The sequence below is a fragment of the Oreochromis aureus genome, linkage group 11 (assembly GCF_013358895.1).
Source record: "Oreochromis aureus strain Israel breed Guangdong linkage group 11, ZZ_aureus, whole genome shotgun sequence".
Classification (NCBI taxonomy): domain Eukaryota; kingdom Metazoa; phylum Chordata; class Actinopteri; order Cichliformes; family Cichlidae; genus Oreochromis; species Oreochromis aureus.
The window spans coordinates 14,903,708-14,926,268 of NC_052952.1; the positions used below are offsets into that span (position 1 = coordinate 14,903,708).

At 41.5% G+C, this 22,561-nt stretch overlaps 1 protein-coding gene across 1 annotated transcript; it reads left to right on the forward strand.

Annotated features, from left to right (window-relative positions):
- The first annotated feature begins 1,401 nt into the window (after positions 1 to 1,401).
- Positions 1,402 to 17,635, forward strand: LOC116320618 (dendritic cell-specific transmembrane protein). Its single transcript, XM_039619122.1, has 4 exons — positions 1,402 to 1,506; positions 15,777 to 16,824; positions 16,911 to 17,243; positions 17,342 to 17,635. The coding sequence occupies exons 2-4, from the start codon at positions 15,778 to 15,780 to the stop codon at positions 17,399 to 17,401; spliced, it is 1,440 nt and encodes a 479-aa protein (XP_039475056.1). The 5' UTR covers positions 1,402 to 1,506; position 15,777; the 3' UTR covers positions 17,402 to 17,635.
- Positions 17,636 to 22,561: the final 4,926 nt, after the last annotated feature.

The window sequence follows — 22,561 nt, forward strand, 5'->3', positions numbered from 1 at the left end:
GGCTCGAAAAGCTTGTAAGCTTGTCTTTGAGTAGAAGATGTAGAGGGGGTGCTTAGCTGGTTAATTACTTCAGATAAGGTAGCAATAACGACAGAGCTAACAGAAGTGACAGCAGCAGCTTGGGGAGAGTTGATGAATTGAAAGACTGATTAGAGGAAAATAATCTCCATAATAATAACCTCCAATTTGGCATCTCGGTGCCACGAAGGTTCACCTTTGTTTTGCAAAGGCAGGAAAGATGGCAGCGAATGTGGCATCTCTGTGTCGAGCACAGAAACTGGCAACTATATTAGAAAGTGTGCTGCTGCGTTTGCGAATGAGGGATAAAGAAGAACCAGGCATCTTGGTGTCAAGCTTGATATTGCATTCGTAAAGGAGGGACAGAGGAAGAGAGCCTGGGATCGCGGTGCCGAAGCATGCTGCATTTGCTACGGAGGGAAGGAGTACCTGCAACTCTGTGCCCTTTTTATTTATTTTTTCCTTAAGTATGCTGAGAAACTGGCAACACGATGGTCGAAAAGCTTGCTGCTGCTTTTGCGAATGAAGGAGAAAGGAACCTGGCAACCCGGTGCCGAGGTTAGCTGGAGGGGGGGCGGGGATGAGTAGTTGAGTGCCTGGCAACCCGGTGTCGGCGTTTGCCGCGAAGTTTAGCAGAGGGATTAGTGGCCGAGAACCTGGCAACTTGGTGCCAAAGTTTATGCGGGGTTTAGCAGATGAGAGGTTGGGAACATGGCAACTCGGTGCCGAGGTTGGCTGCAGAATTTTGCTTAGGAGGGATGGGTGGCTGAGAACCTAGCAACTCGTTTGCTGCAGAGTTTTTTTTTTTTTTTTTTTTGTTTTGTGTGTCCTCCTTCCTGAGAAACTGGCAGTTCGGTGGTAGGGAGCTTGCTGCTGCGTTTGCGAATGGCGGATGGGGAAGAACTGGGCAGCGCCAACTTGCATAAGCTTTTAGCGAAAGGAGGTATGGAAACATCACGACGATGGAGAACAGTAGAGAGTATGGGGCTAGCGACAAATTCCCAGCTTGCATTAAATGGTGTTAGTAGGAAGGAGAACAGAGCTGAGCTTCCCAGTTACCTGGCGCTGGCGGGTGGGTGGAGCTACAATGCACGCTATAGCTTTTGCTGTTGGAGCTGCGATTTGTTTGGAAGCGTGGGTTCGGCGCTGACGGCTAACTCGCCCGGCCTGTGACCTGTTTCGAGCAACGTGAGAGGAGCTGTGAGTTCTGCTGGCGGGCGACGTTGCTGGTTTTCGCTGAAGTGGCGGGCGGCGGAGTTACTTCATGACTGGATTTAGCGGAGATAAACCGACTGGATGGATGGACGTAGGAGACCGTATGTCGGGTGGCGAGAAAACTGCTAGGAGGTCGTCAGCATTCGGTTTTTGGAAGCGCCGCCGTGATGTTCGGTGTGTTTCTGGGATTGCCGGAGGAAAAGCGATGGATGCAGAGCTTGAGTGCTTGTTCGTCTGACGCGCTGATGGACGAGAGGGCGATTGTAGCGAAGGGTGAGTAAAATTACGTTACTCTTGAGAGATGAGCTGTGTTTAAAGGTATCCGCCAAGAATGGACCCTGTTCGCACGTAAACGAGAACGAACAGCTTGCAGGACTGGGGAACCTATAGGGCTTTGGAGCGTGATGTCACTGGAGGTGGGCCACGCCCTTTCCGCCATGACAGTAGGCTAGACACAGTATACAGCTTCAGCTATGGTTCGTACGTGTTGTGTTATCAGTTGCAACGTTTGATCACACGATCGTGAAGGCAAGAAGCTGGATAATGGGCTCTCTTTTCATCGTTTTTCAACCTGGAGGCAATGTGAAGGATCCCATGTATCCGATATTACTAAACAAAGACGTCAGGCTTGCATTGCAGCGGTGAGACGAGCGGATCGAGTTCTGTGCAATCCCCAGCTTTTTGTTGGTTTGGTCTCTGCATCTTCTTTTCGGTGAGTTCTAAATTAATTCATATCACTATTAAAATGCTTTTAGTGTTATTTTCAATGTGCTGAGGTCATAGATAATGAGATAAAACATGCTAATGTGTGATGCTGCAGAACCACGTCATGTCATCATGTCGACTGAGTAGCTTATGATTTAGCATTATTGCAGGCAAACCAGCATATGAAATGGATGTAACAAATCCAGACTGGGCACCAACACTGCTCATGGGCCTCTAAAAACATACTAAATTGCTCTCATTGTACACTAATCCGCACATAACTTCCAGATGAATCACACACCTGTCATGTGCACTAATTTGATCTTACAGGCTTTTATGCAGCTGCAGAGTCTGAAGGTGTGCCCGTGCAGAAGTAATCGATGAAGATCTGACAGAAGAACAACAACAAAATTACAATGTCATAGCTGTGGACAGCAGTTGTGTTGGACAAGTGGAGGTTGAGGTACCACCTGTAAATGTGGACAGTGGTGATCGGACAGACAGCATCACAGAAGCTAAAGGGCAGACGAAGCATTGTGTGTGCAATGAACAGGGCAGAGCAGAAATAAACACAACACTGCTTGATAAGATTGTTAAGGTTTGCTGTGTTTTGGTGAATATGTGCCCCAGTGTGGTTGTCAAACCAGCGCCAAATGAAACTTGCTCTTGTTGAGTATTCATAAAGCTGTTGTGTTGCATGTGTAGTTCATTGTAAATAATTGTACTTTGTGTGAAGTAGTTTCAATAAAACAGAAAAGAATAGTATACATGTTTGTTTTTTTTTATTCTTGATCTTATCACATGTACTTAGCAAGTACATAGAAATGAAATGCAAACTATTTACATGGCAACACACAGCTGGCATCAATCTTGAACCACAAAATGAAACATTACAGGCTATTTAGAGCAGCACGTTGTTTGGAGAAGTATTTCCCAACAAGTTCAGGAAGACACACTTTAAGAAAGAAGTCTTGTGCTTGCTTTAAACGTGGTTCCCAGAAATCCACATCAGGGAAGATGCGTGTGACAGGTCTCTCTGTGTCCACACAACGAGGTCACAGTGCAGTTTCATTCAGTCGTTGTGAGTGCAGTACCTGAAACACACAAAACCACTTTTAATAAAAGGTCTGTAATGAACCAAGGCTAATATAGATGGTTTGGCTGTACGTGCAAATCAAAAACTGTAACAAGGAAGTTGTTTAGAAAGTTATCATGTTCAAACCGACTTACCTTTGTCTTAACGACAACGTACAGTTGTCGCAGCGTGGAGGCATAAAGATGGACAAATCTTGCACCCAGCCGTTCGTGAATTGGATGTGGGCCTCCAGGGATTTATAATTCTTAAACTGGTTTACTGTGTATGCGCTGACTCCACAGACAAGGTATGCAAAGATCGGGATAGGACAAAGGCGGTAAGATCAAATTAGTGCACATGACAGGTGTGTGATTCATCTAGAAGTTATGTGCGGATTAGTGTACATCCATCCATTCGCTTCGCTTCTCCTTTTCAGGGTCGCTGGGGGCGCTGGAGCCTATCCCAGCTGTCATGGGGCGAGAGGCGGGGTACACCCTGGACAGGTCACCAGTCTGTCGCAGGGCCAACACACAAGGACAGACAACCATTCACACTCACATTCGCTCGCACATTCACACCTAGTGGCAATTTGGTTTATCCAATTAACCTATCCCCACAAGTTGCATGTCTTTGGACGGTGGGAGGAAGCCGGAGTACCGGAGAGAACCCACGCAAACACGGGAGAACATGCAAACTCCACACAGAAAGACCCGGCCTGATGTTGGAATTGAACTCAGGACCTTCTTGCTGTGCGGCAACAGTGCTAACCACCGTGCCACCGTGCTGCCCGGATTAGTGTACAATGAGAGCAATTTAGTATGTTTTTAGAGGCCCATGAGCAGTGTTGGTGCCCAGTCTGGATTTGTTACATCCATTTCATACTCTGGTTTGCCTGCAATAATGCTAAATCATAAGCTACTCAGTCGACATGATGACATGGCGTGGTTCTGCAGCATCACACATTAGCATGTTTTATCTCATTATCTATGACCTCAGCACATTGAAAATAACACTAAAAGCATTTTAATAGTGATATGAATTAATTTAGAACTCACCGGAAAGAAGATGCAGAGACCAAACCAACAAAAAGCTGGGGATTGCACAGAACTCGATCCGCTCGTCTCACCGCTGCAATGCAAGCCTGACGTCTTTGTTTAGTAATATCGGATACATGGGATCCCTCACGTTGCCTCCAGGTTGAAAAACGATGAAAAGAGAGCCCATTATCCAGCTTCTTGCCTTCACGATCGTGTGATCAAACGTTGCAACTGATAACACAACACGCACGAACCATAGCTGAAGCTGTATCCTGTGTCTAGCCTACTGTCATGGCGGAAAGGGGCGTGGCCCACCTCCAGTGACGTCAACTCCAAAGCCCTATATAGATGACAACCGGAAGGAGCATGTTTGGAGGCGTGGTCCCGCTCCTGCAATTCCGATACATAATCTCCAACATTTGTAAATAGGGAAACCTTCTGCAGTGGCAAGTAGATACATTTGATTTTATGTGACTGTGACAGAGTCTCGTGTTGCAATGAATGACTCCCAATCAGTGTACAGATACCACGAACCTGTTCAGATGTTAATAAAACCAGTGTTCCTGTGGGGAAAAAATCTAAGAATTCCACTCAGAGTTGATAATTGATGAGTGGGGAAATTTACAAAAGAATTTTAAGGTTTACTTGTGTTTTATTGCTGTAATGATATCTTAACGTGGGAGTTTATGGGATCTGACTCCCTTTTAGTTACGTCAGTATTTGACTTGCTGCACGCAAGTCAAATACTTTCTACATCATCTTTACATCGATGTGAATAAGTTGCTCGATCAGAAAAGTACCGGTGCAGACACCAGTCAGCACGAGAATACCCCTAACTCAATTATCTGGGGAAATTAGTTATAAACAATAAAAAAAACTATTATACATTTAAAGAATTTTTAAAAATCATTCCAACCAGTCATTAAGTTGTTTTATTTATAACTTAACCCTCTGTGGCAAACCAACTTTTAGTGATTACGATGTTCCTTTCAAATGTTAACTTATTTTGTGACACAAAACATTTCTGTGTTCAGTAAAATGTTGAGCAGCAGACAGTTTGACCTTTAACTTGGAGGTGGAGCAATTCTTTCAGATGCCAAATATGCATTTGACAGAGTGCTAGCTACTGCTAAGACTAAAATCATTTTTATGCATATTTTAATTGAAATAAGCATATCTTAAAAAAAATATGTTCATGTACATCGGAATAACTATTTTTAGTTGTTTATAGGCAGATTCTGATTTCATTTATTTACTAAAACAGCATTTTTTGGTCCGTTGCCTCAGGACAACATTGTGCAGTTAGGTCACTTTTCTTCAGGCAATAATGGTAAAGGAGTGGTTCTAAATTTCGGTCCTTAGGATGGCTTGCTTTAGGTTTGTAGGTGTTTCCATCCATCCATCTTCTTCCGCTTTATCCAGGGCCGGGTTGCGGGGGCAGCAGCCTAAGCAGAGAAGCCCAGACCTCCCTCTCCCCAGCCACCTCCTCTAGCCTATCCGGGGAACACCAAATGCGTTCCCAGGCCAGCCGAGAGATATACTCTCCAGCGTGTCCTGGGTCTGCCCCGGGCCTCCTCCTGGTGGGACACATCAGATACCCGAACCACCTTAGCTGGCTCCTTTCGATGTGGAGGAGCAGCGGCTCTACTCTGAGCCCCTCCCGGATGGCTGAACTTCTCACCCTATCTCTAAGGGAGAGGCCAGCCACCCTTCGGAGGAAGCTCATTTCCGCCGCTTGTATCCGCGATCTCGTTCTTTTCGGTAACTACCCACAGCTCGTGGCCATAGGTGAGGGTAGAGACGAGATCGACCGGTAAATTGAGAGCTTTGCTTTTACACTCAGCTCTCTTCTTCACCACAACGGACCGGTGCAGCGTCCGCATCACTGTAGGTGTTTCCCCATTCCAAAACACCTGATTCAAGAGCTTGGAGAAGACATGTAAGGTACAAGGATGTAATGGTACTCCAAATGTCAAATGACAGAAATTCACATCCACCTCTCATTTGTAAAGTTCCACACAGTGTAATGAGACACATTCAGACACATAGAAACCCATGCAATCACACATGCATGCTATTGCACATAAACCATGCATGAGCACAGACAAAGAAACACAAAAACACAGTTCTTTGTGATTTGTTGCCTGACGGTGGTTGTGGCTCACCTCCTCCACAAACGCCCCGGAGTAATTCATACAAATCAACGACTGGTTGGAAGGTTGGGGGTTCAATCCCTGGCTGCTCCAGTCTAAAGATCCTCGGGCAAGATACTAAACCCAAGTTGCTCCCAGTGTGTTCATCAATGTGTGTGTGAATGTTAGACAGAAAGCACTTAGATGTAGAAAAGGAGATTGTATGAATGTATATGTGAATAGGTGAATGTAGCAAGTTGTATAAAGTGATTTGAGTCCTGAAGTAGAGTAGAAAAGCATTATCCATCCAGCCATCAAGTGGGACAGATTGGAGTCTTTGCCAGGCCGATTTTGGCCCCTGGGCCCTATGTTTGACACCCTAGATTTAAAGTTTTGGGTTTTTTTAGTTTTATTTTACATCCTGTCCTCTCTGGCAGCTTTTGCAGTCAGAGTAGCCAAACACATGTTGCTTTTCCAAAAACAGCTTTAAAAAAATCTCTGTAGCCTCCTCTTATTCATGTGAATCTTTTATCTGTTTATTTATTCATTTCTATCTGTGTCATTTCAGTTATTGCATTAAAAAATTAAAAATAAACATACAGCACATAATAAAAAAATTAGAAAATACACAGACACATGAATCAACAATCTTCTTGTAGTGTGAGTGTGAATGTGAGAGAGAGAGATTGTCTGTGTATGTGTCTTTGTCACAAACATTTTCTAATCTCTATTCAGAATCTGGAAGCAAAGGAGTCTTTACACACTGCTCTTTTGACTTTGCATTTATTCAGTATTCTGGTTCACATGTGTAGTCAGATTATAGAGGTTGATGCCTCAAATCTGTTTTCTCTGCGTTGACTGCAGAATGTTCTTGATGGTGGAGCGGATGCTGGTCACAAACAGTTCATTTCCTTTCTTTGTGAAATGGACTCCGTCTGGTACAAAGATTGTGTTGTCGAAAAATTTCAAACAGGGATGTTCAATAATCACCCTCCAAAGCAGTGGGCAGCCTTTCTCATGGTATGGTTGACAATCTCCCTGTCCTTATTTATCTTCCATGGACTTCCATACCTCCACACTTGGCGCTGATTGATGCAGGAATAAGCAATCGTCATGGAGGGGAACTCTTTGTGCAGTTGCATCAATTCCATCTTCATTACACCAGAAAGTTGCTGGGCAGACGTGAGTCCTAAATCGTTGCCCCAGCGTGGATAATCAATACGTCAGGCGGGCTCCGTGTAGATAACTCTTCATAAAACGTGGAAGGACGCCGCTCCAGCGCATCCCTCCTTTGCCAAACCATTGGACTTTGGCATCAAGTCCCAAATTCTCTCCAAACGTCTGTCTTGCTCCGAACTCTCCTCTTTTGACGTAGCTTGAGCCAATGATCCAAATGTTTCTAACTTTCTGTTCCTCTGTCGTCTTTTTTCTCCGTCATTTTGCTTTCAGAGGATCTGGCATCATTCTGGAAACTCGAGGCCGTATCGTTCAATTTCTTGCCTTTGAGTCGGATCATCGTGATAGAGGCGCTTTTGGGATGCTTGGTGGTGTCACAGCTGATTCATTCATGTCTGTGTCTTTCTTCATCCTTTTTCTTTCTGAAGAGCAGGCCTCAGAGATGCTTCTGCAGTTGGTTGAAATCTGACTGAAATTTCTTTTCAGTACAAATTTCTTTCCACCGATTCTGTGTTTTTCCCTTGCTGGGGAGGAGCTGTCAGCACTTCTGCTGCAATTTTGTGCAGCATCATCCTGGATTCGCTTTCTCTTTAGCGGAAGCTTGACAGGGTTTAAACCCAGCTGATCTTTCTCAGACACTGGCGACAGGTTTTGGCGCTGCATTCTTGTAAAAGATGCTACAGCACTTGGCTGGATCCAATAAATGCAGCAACGGTTTTCCTGAAGCTTGACAGTGTATTCACGATGTTTCTTCCCAAAAACTTTTTCAAAATGCGATATTTACACACTTAAACAACGAGCTCTGATTTCTGTTGTGCACTCACGAATGAAGGGCAGTGAAATGACTGAAGCCTCTGCTCTATATGGGTAGTTCTGTTCCGTTGTGACATCATACACCTAGTAACTCTCAGCAGGCAGACTGCAGCTCTTTGATTTAACAGACAAACATTCTGCACAGTGAAGATGTTTCTATTTGAATTGTTTTGTTTTTGAAGTTTATGGGATGTTTTACAGACAATTTTGCTTTCCCATCAAAACACAAATAAATTCAGACGAATACTTTCAAAGTGCACTATACATGTAAACAGTGACTATTTACTCATATTGAGTTAACAGGCTTTTTTCCTCTCAAATATCAAGTTTACCGTGTGATACTTATTTCATGTAATAATTACAACATTTGGAAATAGGGAAACCTTCTGCAGTGGCAAGTACATACATTTGATTTTATGTGACTGTGACAGAGTCTCATGTTAACCCAAGTTGCTCCCAGTGTGTTCATCAATGTGTGTGTGAATGTTAGACAGAAAGCACTTAGATGTAGAAAAGGAGATTGTATGAATGTGTATGTGAATAAGTGAATGTAGCAAGTTGTAGAAAGTGATTTGAGTGGTGTAGCAGAGTAGAAAAGCATTATCCATCCAGCCATCAAGTGGGACAGATTGGAGTCTTTGCCAGGCCGATTTTGGCCCATGGGCCCTATGTTCGACACCCTAGATTTAAAGGGGTTTTTTTAGTTTTATTTTACATCCTGTGCTCTCTGGCAGCTTTTGCAGTCAGAGTAGCCAAACACATGTTGCTTTTCCAAAACAGCTTTAAAAAATCTCTGTAGCCTCCTCTTATTCATGTGAATCTTTTATCTGTTTATTTATTCATTTCTATCTGTGTCATTTCAGTTATTGCATTAAAAATAAAAATAAACATACAGCACATAATAAAAAATTAGAAAATACACAGACACATGAATCAACAATCTTCTTGTAGTGTGAGTGTGAATGTGAGAGAGAGAGATTGTCTGTGTATGTGTCTTTGTCACAAACATTTTCTAATCTCTATTCAGAATCTGGAAGCAAAGGAGTCTTTACACACTGCTCTTTTGACTTTGCATTTATTCAGTATTCTGGTTCATATGTGTAGTCAGATTATAGAGGTTGATGCCTCAAATCTGTTTTCTCTGCGTTGACTGCAGAATGTTCTTGATGGTGGAGCGGATGCTGGTCACAAACAGTTCATTTCCTTTCTTTGTGAAATGGACTCCGTCTGGTACAAAGATTGTGTTGTCGAAAAATTTCAAACAGGGATGTTCAATAATCACCCCTCCAAAGCAGTGGGCAGCCTTTCTCATGGTATGGTTGACAATCTCCCTGTCCTTGTTTATCTTCCATGGACTTCCATACCTCCACACTTGGCGCTGATTGATGCAGGAATAAGCAATCGTCATGGAGGGGAACTCTTTGTGCAGTTGCATCAATTCCATCTTCATTACACCAGAAAGTTGCTGGGCAGACATGAGTCCTAAATCGTTGCCCCAGCGTGGATAATCAATACGTCAGGCGGGCTCCGTGTAGATAACTCTTCATAAAAACGTGGAAGGACGCCGCCCAGCGCATCCCTCCTTTGCCAAACCATTGGACTTTGGCACCAAGTCCCAAATTCTCTCCAAACGTCTGTCTTGCTCCGAACTCTCCTCTTTTGACGTAGCTTGAGCCAATGATCCAAATGTTTCTAACTTTCTGTTCCTCTGTCGTCTTTTTCTCCGTCATTTTGCTTTCAGAGGATCTGGCATCATTCTGGAAACTCGAGGTCGTATCGTTCAATTTCTTGCCTTTGAGTCGGATCATCGTGATAGAGGCGCTTTTTGGGATGCTTGGTGGTGTCACAGCTGATTCATTCATGTCTGTGTCTTTCTTCATCCTTTTTCTTTCTGAAGAGCAGGCCTCAGAGATGCTTCTGCAGTTGGTTGAAATCTGACTGAAATTTCTTTTCAGTACAAATTTCTTTCCACCGATTCTGTGTTTTCCCTTGCTGGGAGGAGCTGTCAGCACTTCTGCTGCAATTTTGTGCAGCATCATCCTGGATTCGCTTTCTCTTTAGCGGAAGCTTGACAGGGTTTAAACCCAGCTGATCTTTCTCAGACACTGGCGACAGGTTATGGCGCTGCATTCTTGTAAAAGATGCTACAGCACTTGGCTGGATCCAATAAATGCAGCAACGGTTTTCCTGAAGCTTGTCAGTGTATTCACGATGTTTCTTCCCCAAAAACTTTTTCAAAATGCGATATTTACACACTTAAACAACGAGCTCTGATTTCTGTTGTGCACTCACGAATGAAGGGCAGTGAAATGACTGAAGCCTCTGCTCTATATGGGTAGTTCTGTTCCGTTGTGACATCATACACCTAGTAACTCTCAGCAGGCAGACTGCAGCTCTTTGATTTAACAGACAAACATTCTGCACAGTGAAGATGTTTCTATTTGAATTGTTTTGTTTTTGAAGTTTATGGGATGTTTTACAGACAATTTTTGCTTTCCCATCAAAACACAAATAAATTCAGACGAATACTTTCAAAGTGCACTATACATGTAAACAGTGACTATTTACTCATATTGAGTTAACAGGCTTTTTTCCTCTCAAATATCAAGTTTACCGTGTGATACTTATTTCATGTAATAATTACAACATTTGGAAATAGGGAAACCTTCTGCAGTGGCAAGTACATACATTTGATTTTATGTGACTGTGACAGAGTCTCATGTTAACCCAAGTTGCTCCCAGTGTGTTCATCAATGTGTGTGTGAATGTTAGACAGAAAGCACTTAGATGTAGAAAAGGAGATTGTATGAATGTGTATGTGAATAAGTGAATGTAGCAAGTTGTAGAAAGTGATTTGAGTGGTGTAGCAGAGTAGAAAAGCATTATCCATCCAGCCATCAAGTGGGACAGATTGGAGTCTTTGCCAGGCCGATTTTGGCCCATGGGCCCTATGTTCGACACCCTAGATTTAAAGGGTTTTTTTTAGTTTTATTTTACATCCTGTCCTCTCTGGCAGCTTTTGCAGTCAGAGTAGCCAAACACATTTTGCTTTTCCAAAAACAGCTTTAAAAAAATCTCTGTAGCCTCCTCTTATTCATGTGAATCTTTTATCTGTTTATTTATTCATTTCTATCTGTGTCATTTCAGTTATTGCATTAAAAAATTAAAAATAAACATACAGCACATAATAAAAAAATTAGAAAATACACAGACACATGAATCAACAATCTTCTTGTAGTGTGAGTGTGAATGTGAGAGAGAGAGATTGTCTGTGTATGTGTCTTTGTCACAAACATTTTCTAATCTCTATTCAGAATCTGGAAGCAAAGGAGTCTTTACACACTGCTCTTTTGACTTTGCATTTATTCAGTATTCTGGTTCATATGTGTAGTCAGATTATAGAGGTTGATGCCTCAAATCTGTTTTCTCTGCGTTGACTGCAGAATGTTCTTGATGGTGGAGCGGATGCTGGTCACAAACAGTTCATTTCCTTTCTTTGTGAAATGGACTCCGTCTGGTACAAAGCTTGTGTTGTCGAAAAATTTCAAACAGGGATGTTCAATAATCACCCCTCCAAAGCAGTGGGCAGCCTTTCTCATGGTATGGTTGACAATCTCCCTGTCCTTGTTTACCTTCCATGGACTTCCATACCTCCACACTTGGCGCTGATTGATGCAGGAATAAGCAATCGTCATGGAGGGGAACTCTTTGTGCAGTTGCATCAATTCCATCTTCATTATACCAGAAAGTTGCTGGGCAGACGTGAGTCCTAAATCGTTGCCCCCAGCGTGGATAATCAATACGTCAGGCGGGCTCCGTGTAGATAACTCTTCATAAAAACGTGGAAGGACGCCGCTCCAGCGCATCCCTCCTTTGCCAAACCATTGGACTTTGGCATTAAGTCCCAAATTCTCTCCAAACTTCTGACTTGCTCCGAACTCTCCTCTTTTGACGTAGCTTGAGCCAATGATCCAAATGTTTCTAACTTTCTGTTCCTCTGTCGTCTTTTTCTCCGTCATTTTGCTTTCAGAGGATCTGGCATCATTCTGGAAACTCGAGGCCGTATCGTTCAATTTCTTGCCTTTGAGTCGGATCATCGTGATAGAGGCGCTTTTTGGGATGCTTGGTGGTGTCACAGCTGATTCATTCTTGTCTGTGTCTTTCTTCATCCTTTTTCTTTCTGAAGAGCAGGCCTCAGAGATGCTTTTGCAGTTGGTTGAAATCTGACTGAAATTTCTTTTCAGTACAAATTTCTCTCCACCGATTCTGCGTTTTTCCCTTGTTGGGGAGGAGCTGTCAGCACTTCTGCTGCAATTTTGTGCAGCACCATCCTGGATCATTCCCTTTAGTGGAAGCTTGGCACGGTTTAAACCCAGCTGATCTTTCTCAGACACTGGTGACAGGTTTTGGCGCTGCATTCTTGTAAAAAGATGCTACAGCACTTGGCTGGATCCAATAAATGCAGCAACGGTTTTCCTGAAGCTTGTCAGTGTATTCACGATGTTTCTTCCAAAAAATCTTTCAAAATCCGATATTTACACACTTAAACAATGAGCTCTGATTTCTGTTGTGCACTCACGAATGAAGGGCAGTGAAATGACTGAAGCCTCTGCTCTATATGGGTAGTTCTGTTCCGTTGTGACATCATACACCTAGTAACTCTCAGCAGGCAGACTGCAGCTCTTTGATTTAACAGACAAACATTCTGCACAGTGAAGATGTTTCTATTTGAATTGTTTTGTTTTTGAAGTTTATGGGATGTTTTACAGACAATTTTTGCTTTCCCATCAAAACACAAATAAATTCATATGAATACGTTTAAAGTGCACTATACATGTAAACAGTGACTATTTACTCATATTGAGTTAACAGGCTTTTTTCCTCTCAAATATCAAGCTTACTGTGTGATACTTATTTCATGTAATAACTGGACTATTTGTAAATAGGGAAACCTTCTGCAGTAGGGCTGTTCGATATAACGATATATATCGGATGACGATATAAAAACGTCTATCTTCATTTTACGCTATCGTTTGTTTCGTGGTGTCGCAAAATAAACTGTTTACGGCAATATTTTTTCATTATTTTGATGGTCACTGTAGTGGCTATATTAATTTCCTAAAGTTCTCTCTCTCTCTTATATTTAATATAACCACACTACAGACGGACAAGCGCTTGTTTTTATGCATTGTCGTTAGCAACAACGACGGTAAAGCCACCTCGTGTCCGCTTGTTTATTTTCCACATAAACCTTTCACAATAAAGCTCAAGATCCTGTTGAGACTTTTCAAAATAAACTGAATCACGTGAAAGATGCAGAGTATTTACGGATGAGAAGCAAAAAAGAGCCGTGAGGTGCTAAAAAATAAACCTTAGACTCAAACGTTAGACCAGGCTTTTCCCCGCAGCACGCTGTGTAATAAATACTCACAACGAAAACAGCAGCCGTTACAACCTATGTCTAAAAATATATCGTTTCATGCATTGGTTAAAACACTGGACTCCAGCTACATGACGCCCAGCTGGAAACACTTCACGCAAGTCGAGCTGCCCGACATTCACAGAATTTACAGAAAATGTTACATTTTTGTGATTTATATCGTTATCGGACGATAGATGTCTTAATATCGGGATATGAGATTTTGGTCATATCGCACAGCCCTATTCTGCAGTGGCAAGTACATACATTTGATTTTATGTGACTGTGACAGAGTCTCATGTTGCAATGAATGAGTCCCAGTCAGTGTGCAGATACAGGGAATCCGTTTAGATGTTAATAAAAACCAGTGTTCCTGTGGGGAGAAAATCTAAGAATTCCACTCAGAGTTGATAATTGATGAGTGGGGAAATTTACAAAAGAATTTGGCAGGCTGTAAGTATGTGTTTAGCTATCTTAACATGGGAGTTTATGGGATCTGACTCCCTTTTAGCCACTTCTGTCAGGGGGCTCTGTGACCCAGCATTTTGAGTTTATTTAGTATTTTTGATTGTTATATTGAAACCATGTAAAGTTCTTGTGTTATTATTTTAGTTAAGGTTTACTTGAGTTTTGGTCCAGTTATGTTTCTTCTGTGTCTCCTTGTTTTTGTCTTTTGTGTGTCCCGTGTCTTCCCATGTACTTCATGTCTGCGTGTTGCATGTTCTATTTGTCAAGCTGGTATTGTCTTGTCTACGTCCCTTTTCTCTTTCCTGTTTTATTGCGAAGAGTCTGGTGTTCCATGTTAAGTGTGTTTAGTTGCACTTCCCCTGTGGCGTTCAGGTTCATTTGTGTCAGCTGTTTTCCCCATTACCCTCCCGTGTATTTAAGTCCTCTGTCTCACTAATTCATTGTCGGTTCATCTGTTTTCCTCCCTCCACATCACGTCAGCTTTCTCATGATTCTGTTCAGGTCCATATCCATGTTTCATGTTTTCTTGCACCTGCTCAGATTCATGTTCATGTTTCTCTTTTCATAGTTTTCATAGTCATTCCTAGTTATTCCCAGTTTAGGTTCTAGTTTTACTTCTCGCACCTGTTCGCCTTGCTTTGTTTTTGTGTTCATGCTTTTTCAGCCAAATAAACGGTTCGCTTTTTGTTTAAACTTCATTTCAGTCTCTCCCTTGTCTGCTTTTTGGGTCCACACCACAAACACACCGGCTGCTCTGTCCTGACAACTTACTTCACTTAATGTTTCAATTCAAGAGGTTTCTCCTTGTTTTTTTCCAATTAAACATAAAAAAGGCATCTATTGTTTCTACTATGAAGGAAAATACCACAAGATAGACTTTCTGAAGTATTATTTTCTTTGTCTGAAAAATCGAAGCCTGTTCTGAAGGTAATTAGCTAAATAAGCTCGCTAAGTATTCAGGTCATGCTCACAAATCAGTGAAAATGTTTTCTTTTTATCACCTCTCTCAGTGTGTGAATAAAGTACACAGAAAATAATGTGCTGACAAAGACAGTGCTGATATTCTGATGTTAAGCATTACAACATTGAGGTTTTGCAGACCACATGAGCACTAACCACTTAACGTTAAGCTGCCTGCCATTTTGGACATGTGACAAACATGATGACCATATAGGGTCAAATGAATATAGTCACACAGGCCTTCTAATTCTATTGAATTTTGGGGTTCTCTGAAATCACCAACTCCTGTTAAAGCGTATTTTAACATTGTTTCTGCAATACGAATATGTTACCCTAAATACACAAAATTATTGGTATTCAATCTACTCATACATTCGTGCAATACCGCCTTGAAATTCTTAGTAAAGCATTAGATTTTTCTGTGAAAAGGATATTTGTGGTCCACACACCACACAGTCATAATTCAGCCTCTGTTTACTTCTGCTTGTGGTTGAAAAACAGGGATGACTACAAAATGACTAATGACAAAGACAAGAGTCTTCCTGTTTATGTCGTATTTAAGGCGACTGCACTCCACATGCATCAGAAGAGCTGCTGAGCTTTATACATCAGGCTACTACTTTGCATTTCTGTTCAGATCAAGTGTCTTTTTGGGCACCGTAGTTACTGAATATATTGTATTTGTTAATGCTTTTCTTATAACCTGCCATTTTATTCCAATTTTGCTTTTGCTTTTCAACGTCTACTTTAATATCCAGGATGCTTCTCTCATGGATTACAGTAAAACAAAGCCTTAAGGATGTGGGTTTTCAAGCTGTGGATGTGTTCACCACTGGTAAAAGGGATGGATCCAGAAGAACAATCCTTCTCCTCCTCATCTGTAGCGTCTCCAGCCTCCTGCTCAGCTCCCTGCTCCTCCTGTACCTCCTCTTCGCTCTGGACTATGAGCTAGCAGTGGCTGGGGGGATTGCTGCCTGCTTTGGGACACTGCTGACTGTTGCCCTCTTCCTATCAAAGAGAGTAAGGTGTTTAGGGACTCTTTTTGTTATATCCATTTTCATGAAAAAGAGTAGGAACTTGCTGTTAACTGCTGGAACCAGTTTAGTGGTTCTTAAGAACATCCGTAACACTCTGGAGAACCTCTCGCTGCTGGTCAGGAGTATGATTTGCAACCTGAAGGCAAAAAAAGCCTCCATCATTGCTCCATTTACTAACTATGTTCAGATGTTGAAGTGGATAGGAGACATGCTCAAAGGGGTTACAAACCTGGGAGTAGTGAGATTTGACTCCGAGCTCAACGTCTCTCCAAGACTGGAATCAGAAGAATTCAGGCAGAGACTCGCAGGAGCGGAGCAGAAGCTCAACGAGTCTGTGAAATATGCACAGGCCCTGATGAATACAGTGAGCTCAGTGACCGACAGGATGTTTCCTGCCATCAGCTTCCTCTTGCTCATGATGTTTATAGCATTGCACATAAAAAAATACTGCAGAGACATGAAATACAAAAACAGGTTCATCAGCAGCAAGTTTGTTCATTTTGACGAGAAGCAGAAGGCGGAAGGAAAAACCCACGTCCTTCCCCTCACGGCAGAGGAGGAGCAGCTGTACACCTTCATTCCCTCCGCCCGTCCCACAACAAGAGAAGGGAAAGCTATGGTGAAATTTGGAATTCCAGTTGTCTCCCACTTCGTAGCTTGGGTCATATTCATAACTGTGGACGCCTTGCTGTACTGTTTTGTTGACATTGTTACAACAAGGTTATCAGAGCTGGAGCCATTCCACGTCCCTTTGTTAATGAGCATCAAAGTAAGTACAGTGTAGTAAATATTTATTTATTTTTTAAATATTTTTCTCATCTCAACCACAAAAGACTCACTTGTTTATCATTGCAGGGGATTGCAACTTTAATAGGAATGCCTGTTGGACAAGAAAATCATGAAAAAGACTTTTCCTACTCTGTGACTCTGTTTGAGAAGCAGTGCCTCCCCAAACCCAAGTTGTTGCTATATAGCTCTGTAATTCCACTGACTGCCATCCTGCTCACCCTGCTTGTTATGGCTCTGATGGCAACCAAAGTCTCCCAGCTAAGGCTGATGGTATGTGAACAGTTCTTCCCCACTGCTGCAGAGGAGAGAGTGGAGTACCTCCACGGCAAAATCCTGAGGAAGAGATTCAAAATGAGAAAGGAGAAAAACAACTGCAGCCTCAGGTCACTTATTACCAAGGTGCATGTAAGCATATTGCTTGAGAATAACTATTGCACTATGTGGGGGGGGAAAAGCCAAATCTCTAATTATGTAGTTTTTCTGTTCTTCTTCATCAGCCATATTTCTGGTTCCCGCTACTGTTTCATCCCAAAGAGGATCCACAAAGTATCCTGTGAGGAAAATCTTCTCCACTCTCCACACAGACACTCTAGTGATGGCAGTGCTAGTCCTTGGTCGGCTGGTCTCACTAGTCTGGTGCAGACTGACAGATCAACATGGATGGTCCATGGTTCTCGCGGAGAGAAATATCAGCCTTATACTTTAGTCTGTCAATGAGAACTTCTGAACCAAAGTCTCTATTTTGGCGTCGTCCGGGTAAACACTACAGTATATTGCAAACATGTGACATCAGGGCACCTACACCAAAGAGCACCTACATGTATGTCTGACATTCAACCGTGTTTGATAAAACATCATTATCTGAAACAATGAGCATGTATTGATATCTTGCACCATGGCGGAGTGGAGATCCAACAATATTTATTTATTATAATAATTATATTATTAGTTTCCTTTTGTTTTTCATTAAGCTGCTAATCTGGAGAGGGAGACCATTCTACTTCAGCCCATTCTCTGCATAAAAATGTAGACCTTTGTTATTCTTTTTTTTGTTTTTTTTCCCTGTCTTGTCTGGCACTGTAGCACTCAGAATTATTGTCTGAAGGCCAAGAAAAATGCTCAACAGACTTGTTTTCCCAAGTGGATCATTACGGCTTTACCATACTGGTCCACTTGACTGATCTTTATTTATTTATTTATTTAAAGTTTTAAGTTATTACAGTCAGAACAGTCATGACCGGGGGATAAGAAAGGGAAAGACGCAGACAGGAGAAGTTCAAGAAAAGGAGAGGGAATGATTAGCAGAGGGGAAGAGGGACAGTGAGAAAAGACACTACAAATCTGCTAAAAGAAGAAAACAAGCAAAATGAGAACAACCTTCCCACCAGCCGAAGAGGCCCCCAATTTCATCGATGCACCAGAGGCCCCCCGCACCAGGGTTGGGCCTCCGTGCATGCACCCACCCACAACCTCGGTGACACACCAACCAGGACCCGAGCCCCAAAGGCCCAGAGGCAGAACACACCCAGAACCCCAAATCCACTCTGGACCCACCCAGAGTTCAGCTAGACTACCAGGTCGGGAACGCCAGCACAGACCCTCCTCCAGCCCTGCTGCAGGCAACCACCAGGAAAACACCACCCAAGAGCCACAGATCCCCATTCAGTTCAGTACCACAGCCCCCAGGTTGAGCCCCCCAAGAATCCCCAGGCACCCCAAGCCTGTACCTACCCCCACATCAAGCGCAATAATGAAGGCGGGAGGACTAATATGATCGTTCAGACGGACTCTATAATGGTTAGAATTAGGATTATTTTTATTTTTCCAGTTCATGAAGACTGTTATCTTGGCAATGCATAGGTTGGTGAGAACCATGTGGGTCTGTATTCATCTATGTAGTGACATCATCCAAGATGCCCAACAAGCAGACTAGAGGGAAGGCTGGAATGTTACATTTCAGATACTTTGATAAGTCTTCACATATCCAGCACCAAAACCTCTGAACTGGTGGACAGAACGAAACAGCGTGGATGTAACTGTCAGGTTTGTTGCCTTGACAGTGTGAGCAGTTGTTAAAAGACGTAAAGCCCATCTTGAATATCCGTTGACCTGTATAGTGCACTCTATGTAGTATTTTATATTGTATTAATTGTAGACTGGAACAGATGTTTTGATCTAAGCTGACTGATAAATCTGCTTCCCATTTTGCAAAAGGATATTGATTCATCTATTTTGGAGAGTGTCCAGTATATTTTAGATAGTAATGTGGGGTTTTAAGATTAAGAAATTGTACCACACGTGATGGTGTTTGTAATTCAACTTGATTAGGCTTAAATTTTTTTTATTATAAAATAAATTTGTTGATATTCTAAAAATCTTTTCTCCCATACTGTACAACTAGTCTGTCAAACGGAATAAAGTCCTCCTTCTAATATATGTTCCAAGGATTTAATTCCTTTATGACTCCAATCTGGGAGGTTAATCATATTATTTTTCTGTAGTATGTCAGGGTTGTTCCAGATAGGTGTACGTTTGCATGGGATTAATGAAGACTCAGTTGTTTTTAGAAACTCCCATCGTGCTGTCAGAGAAGAGCTGATGTTGATTCTTTTAAAACATACATGTAGTTTGGTGTTTGAGCTGATGAATGGTAGGTCCAAAATCTCTATATTATTGCTATATTATTGCATAGTGCCTGTTCTACATCTAGCCAGGGCTCATCTAAGAGTGATGTTTTAACCATCCTCAGTGTTGGTTACTGAGTAACTTTTATTATTAAGTAATCAAAGTTACTCTGAATACTTTGATTACTTAATATATTGTCATGCTTTTTACAACTACATGAATGTAGTTTTGCTGTGTGATTTATTAATATTATTGATGGCTACTCGCCATACCAACACCACCTAGATTTTTAAGTCTTAATATAAAATCAGTGCTAGTAGGGTGGACATTAGGTAAGGCTGCACTTTTTGCAGCGATCTCATATAGAAAACTTTCAATGTATATTATTTCAAAATACATCATAATTGTTCTTAGTTACCAATACTTAAATATATATGAGAATAAAGGAGTTACAGGTCAGGTTTTTTGAGGTAAGTATACTACTAGTATATACTATACTTAGTTATGAAAATTTTGTTGGTTTAGCAGAAAAATAAACAATAATTATCCACTGAGTACCTCGTAAGTGTGTATATACGTTTTGGGCCATGAGCCATATTTTGGAGGGGCTTAACCTTGCCCAACTTCTGGGTACTTTAGGAGACACACATTATTAACATTATGACTGTGAGTCATTTTCAGTACCGGAAGATAGAAAAGGATATTTAAGGAATAGAAAGTTCATCATGCAACTTGCTAGTTTACTGCTAAAGCTGAAATACCTCCAAAACTTCTGAATAGGCCAGTACAACAACATCTGACTTTTTCTCTAGCACCATCTTATGATTGTAAGTGAAATGACATGGGTACAGATGTTGGCCACATAAGGTATTAATTCTCTTGATGGTTTAATACCTAATGTGGATTATATGCAGTAGTTTGGGTTAGTGCTAATTAGTCTTTTGTTTCCAGCACACTTAACAAAGACTGTACATAATGCACATTATACCTGCTGAACATTAGCATGTAAGCATCGTCACTCTGGGTATTCAGCAGGCTGACCTCAGTACTGGTATGACTGTAGGTACAACTGTGCTTATGTGAACCATTTCTCTGCAGTTGTTTTATATACTATTTAACGTTTATCAGAATAAATATGTACTCTGACTTTGTGCTCCAGTTCTCACCTATAATCCACCACCTACTGTGTCATTATTATTCAGAAAACTAGAGCGGTATACTACGATTTATGGCATCACATGACAGCTCAGTCTACTAATTGATGATTGTGGTAACCGAGGAGCAATTAAAGACCATAAGCTGAGAGGTATTACCTTGATTCAACATAGCTGCAATGAGCTCTCAGCAATAGGAAATGCATTACATTACATTACATTACCTATTACATCATGTTCATTATATAACATGACAGAGGAAGAATTTTATTATGAATCAAACCCCAAACTATGATCATGTTGCCACTATCATTTGTGATGGTTGCAGTCATTCCTGCTATGAATAAACACCTAATTATGTTTGTTACATAAAATATCAAATAAAGAAACCGCAGTTTTAACCTCACAGGCTTCTGCATTTTACCTCTGTGCAGAATGTAGAACAGCGATATTTGCTTACATAATCTAAGACAGATGTCCTTTGCATGTGCAGTGAGCAGCACTGTCCTCTTCCCACTTATGCACTGTCACTGTTCATTAACATCATGCAGGTGCTGTTTCTTCACTCAGCATAGGGACAGGTCACAGCCTACTGACTTTATAATGGAGACTGTGACCGGTGAGAAATGCAGTGATGTATGAATAGGGAAAGGTCAAAACTGCTATTAATGTGTATTCCTCAGTTTAGCGTAGCCCAGGTAAATACTATTAGTTTATTACTGTCTTATTGGTATTTACACAGTTTTGAGAAGGCTGTGTTTGTTCATCATGCATTAATATTTTGCACACAAAAAAACTTCCTTTATTTAACAGCTTATGACAGATATTTTAAGTAGTAGAAATCCTATACTATACACTACATACTCGGTATATGTACTATCATTCAACGCACTTAAATACTTAGTGGTACACACATGCTACTTAGTAGTATGCTCAAATCACATCACTCAGCTGAAGTTGGAGAGGCGTCACCACTGGTTCAACCTTGTAGGATTGAGGAAAGTCATGATTAATATATTTACTAAATATATGGCAAAATGAGAACATATCTTTAGTGGCCACTACATTAGGTATACCTTGCAAAGGTAGATGCCCTTTTACCTTTAGAAATGCCTTAATTACTCATGGCACAGACTCAACAAAGTGCTGGAAACAATCCACAGAGATTTTGGTCCATAGGTCTAACATGACAGGACAATGCCGTTGCTTAAGATTTGTCAAATGCACTTCAGTGATGCAAAGCTTCGGTGCCCTTTTAGCCTGAGAACTGGTGACTATGCAGGCCATGTCATGTTCAAGACACCAGGTTGAGATGGTTTCAGCCTTGTGACATGGCACATATCAGGCTGGAACCAGCCATAAGAATGGGGGTACACTGTTATCCAGTATTAACCAATAGTAACCAATTTGGTTGTAACAAGTGGTTATTTGAGTAAGTCATTTGAAGGGTCTTTCTTCACCATTCTGATCCTCAGCTTGAAGTTCAGAATACTACAATAATAGATACTTTGAGTTACTCCCATACTTTGGTTAGTTAAGTATACCTCTTCAACTGCGGGTTAAACATTTTCATTGCTGTTACAGTTGCAAGACCGATTGATATCACCATGTTTGGCAAAACCTAATTATACTGTGAAATACTGTGATCACTTAAAAAATACTTTGGATTACACTAGTTAAAGTGTAAATATTTAGCATAAACCACTTCCTCTGTGTTTAAAGCTTGAAAACCCAAGTTATAATTAAAATTTTGTGTTAATTTGCATTCAAATTGAGTCAGGTCACCATTTTAAATAGGCTCACCATTCACTGTACAATACCCCGCCATCCCCCAACCATCCTTTGCACCGTTTAAGAAAAGAGGGAAGAAGCATTCTTGCTTGAGGATGAGTAGGCATTCTGTGACTCACACACTACCACTGACCCGTGTGGCAACCT

What these genes read in the sequence shown, in the direction of transcription:
- LOC116320618 (XM_039619122.1), top strand. Translation starts at nt 15,778, where the DNA reads ATGCTTCTCTCATGGATTACAGTAAAACAAAGCCTTAAGGATGTGGGT. An exon ending in CTTTGTTAATGAGCATCAAA is followed by an intron (nt 16,825 to 16,910) that starts GTAAGTACAGTG and finishes TTATCATTGCAG; the next exon opens with GGGATTGCAACTTTAATAGG. An exon ending in TCAGGTCACTTATTACCAAG is followed by an intron (nt 17,244 to 17,341) that starts GTGCATGTAAGC and finishes CTTCTTCATCAG; the next exon opens with CCATATTTCTGGTTCCCGCT.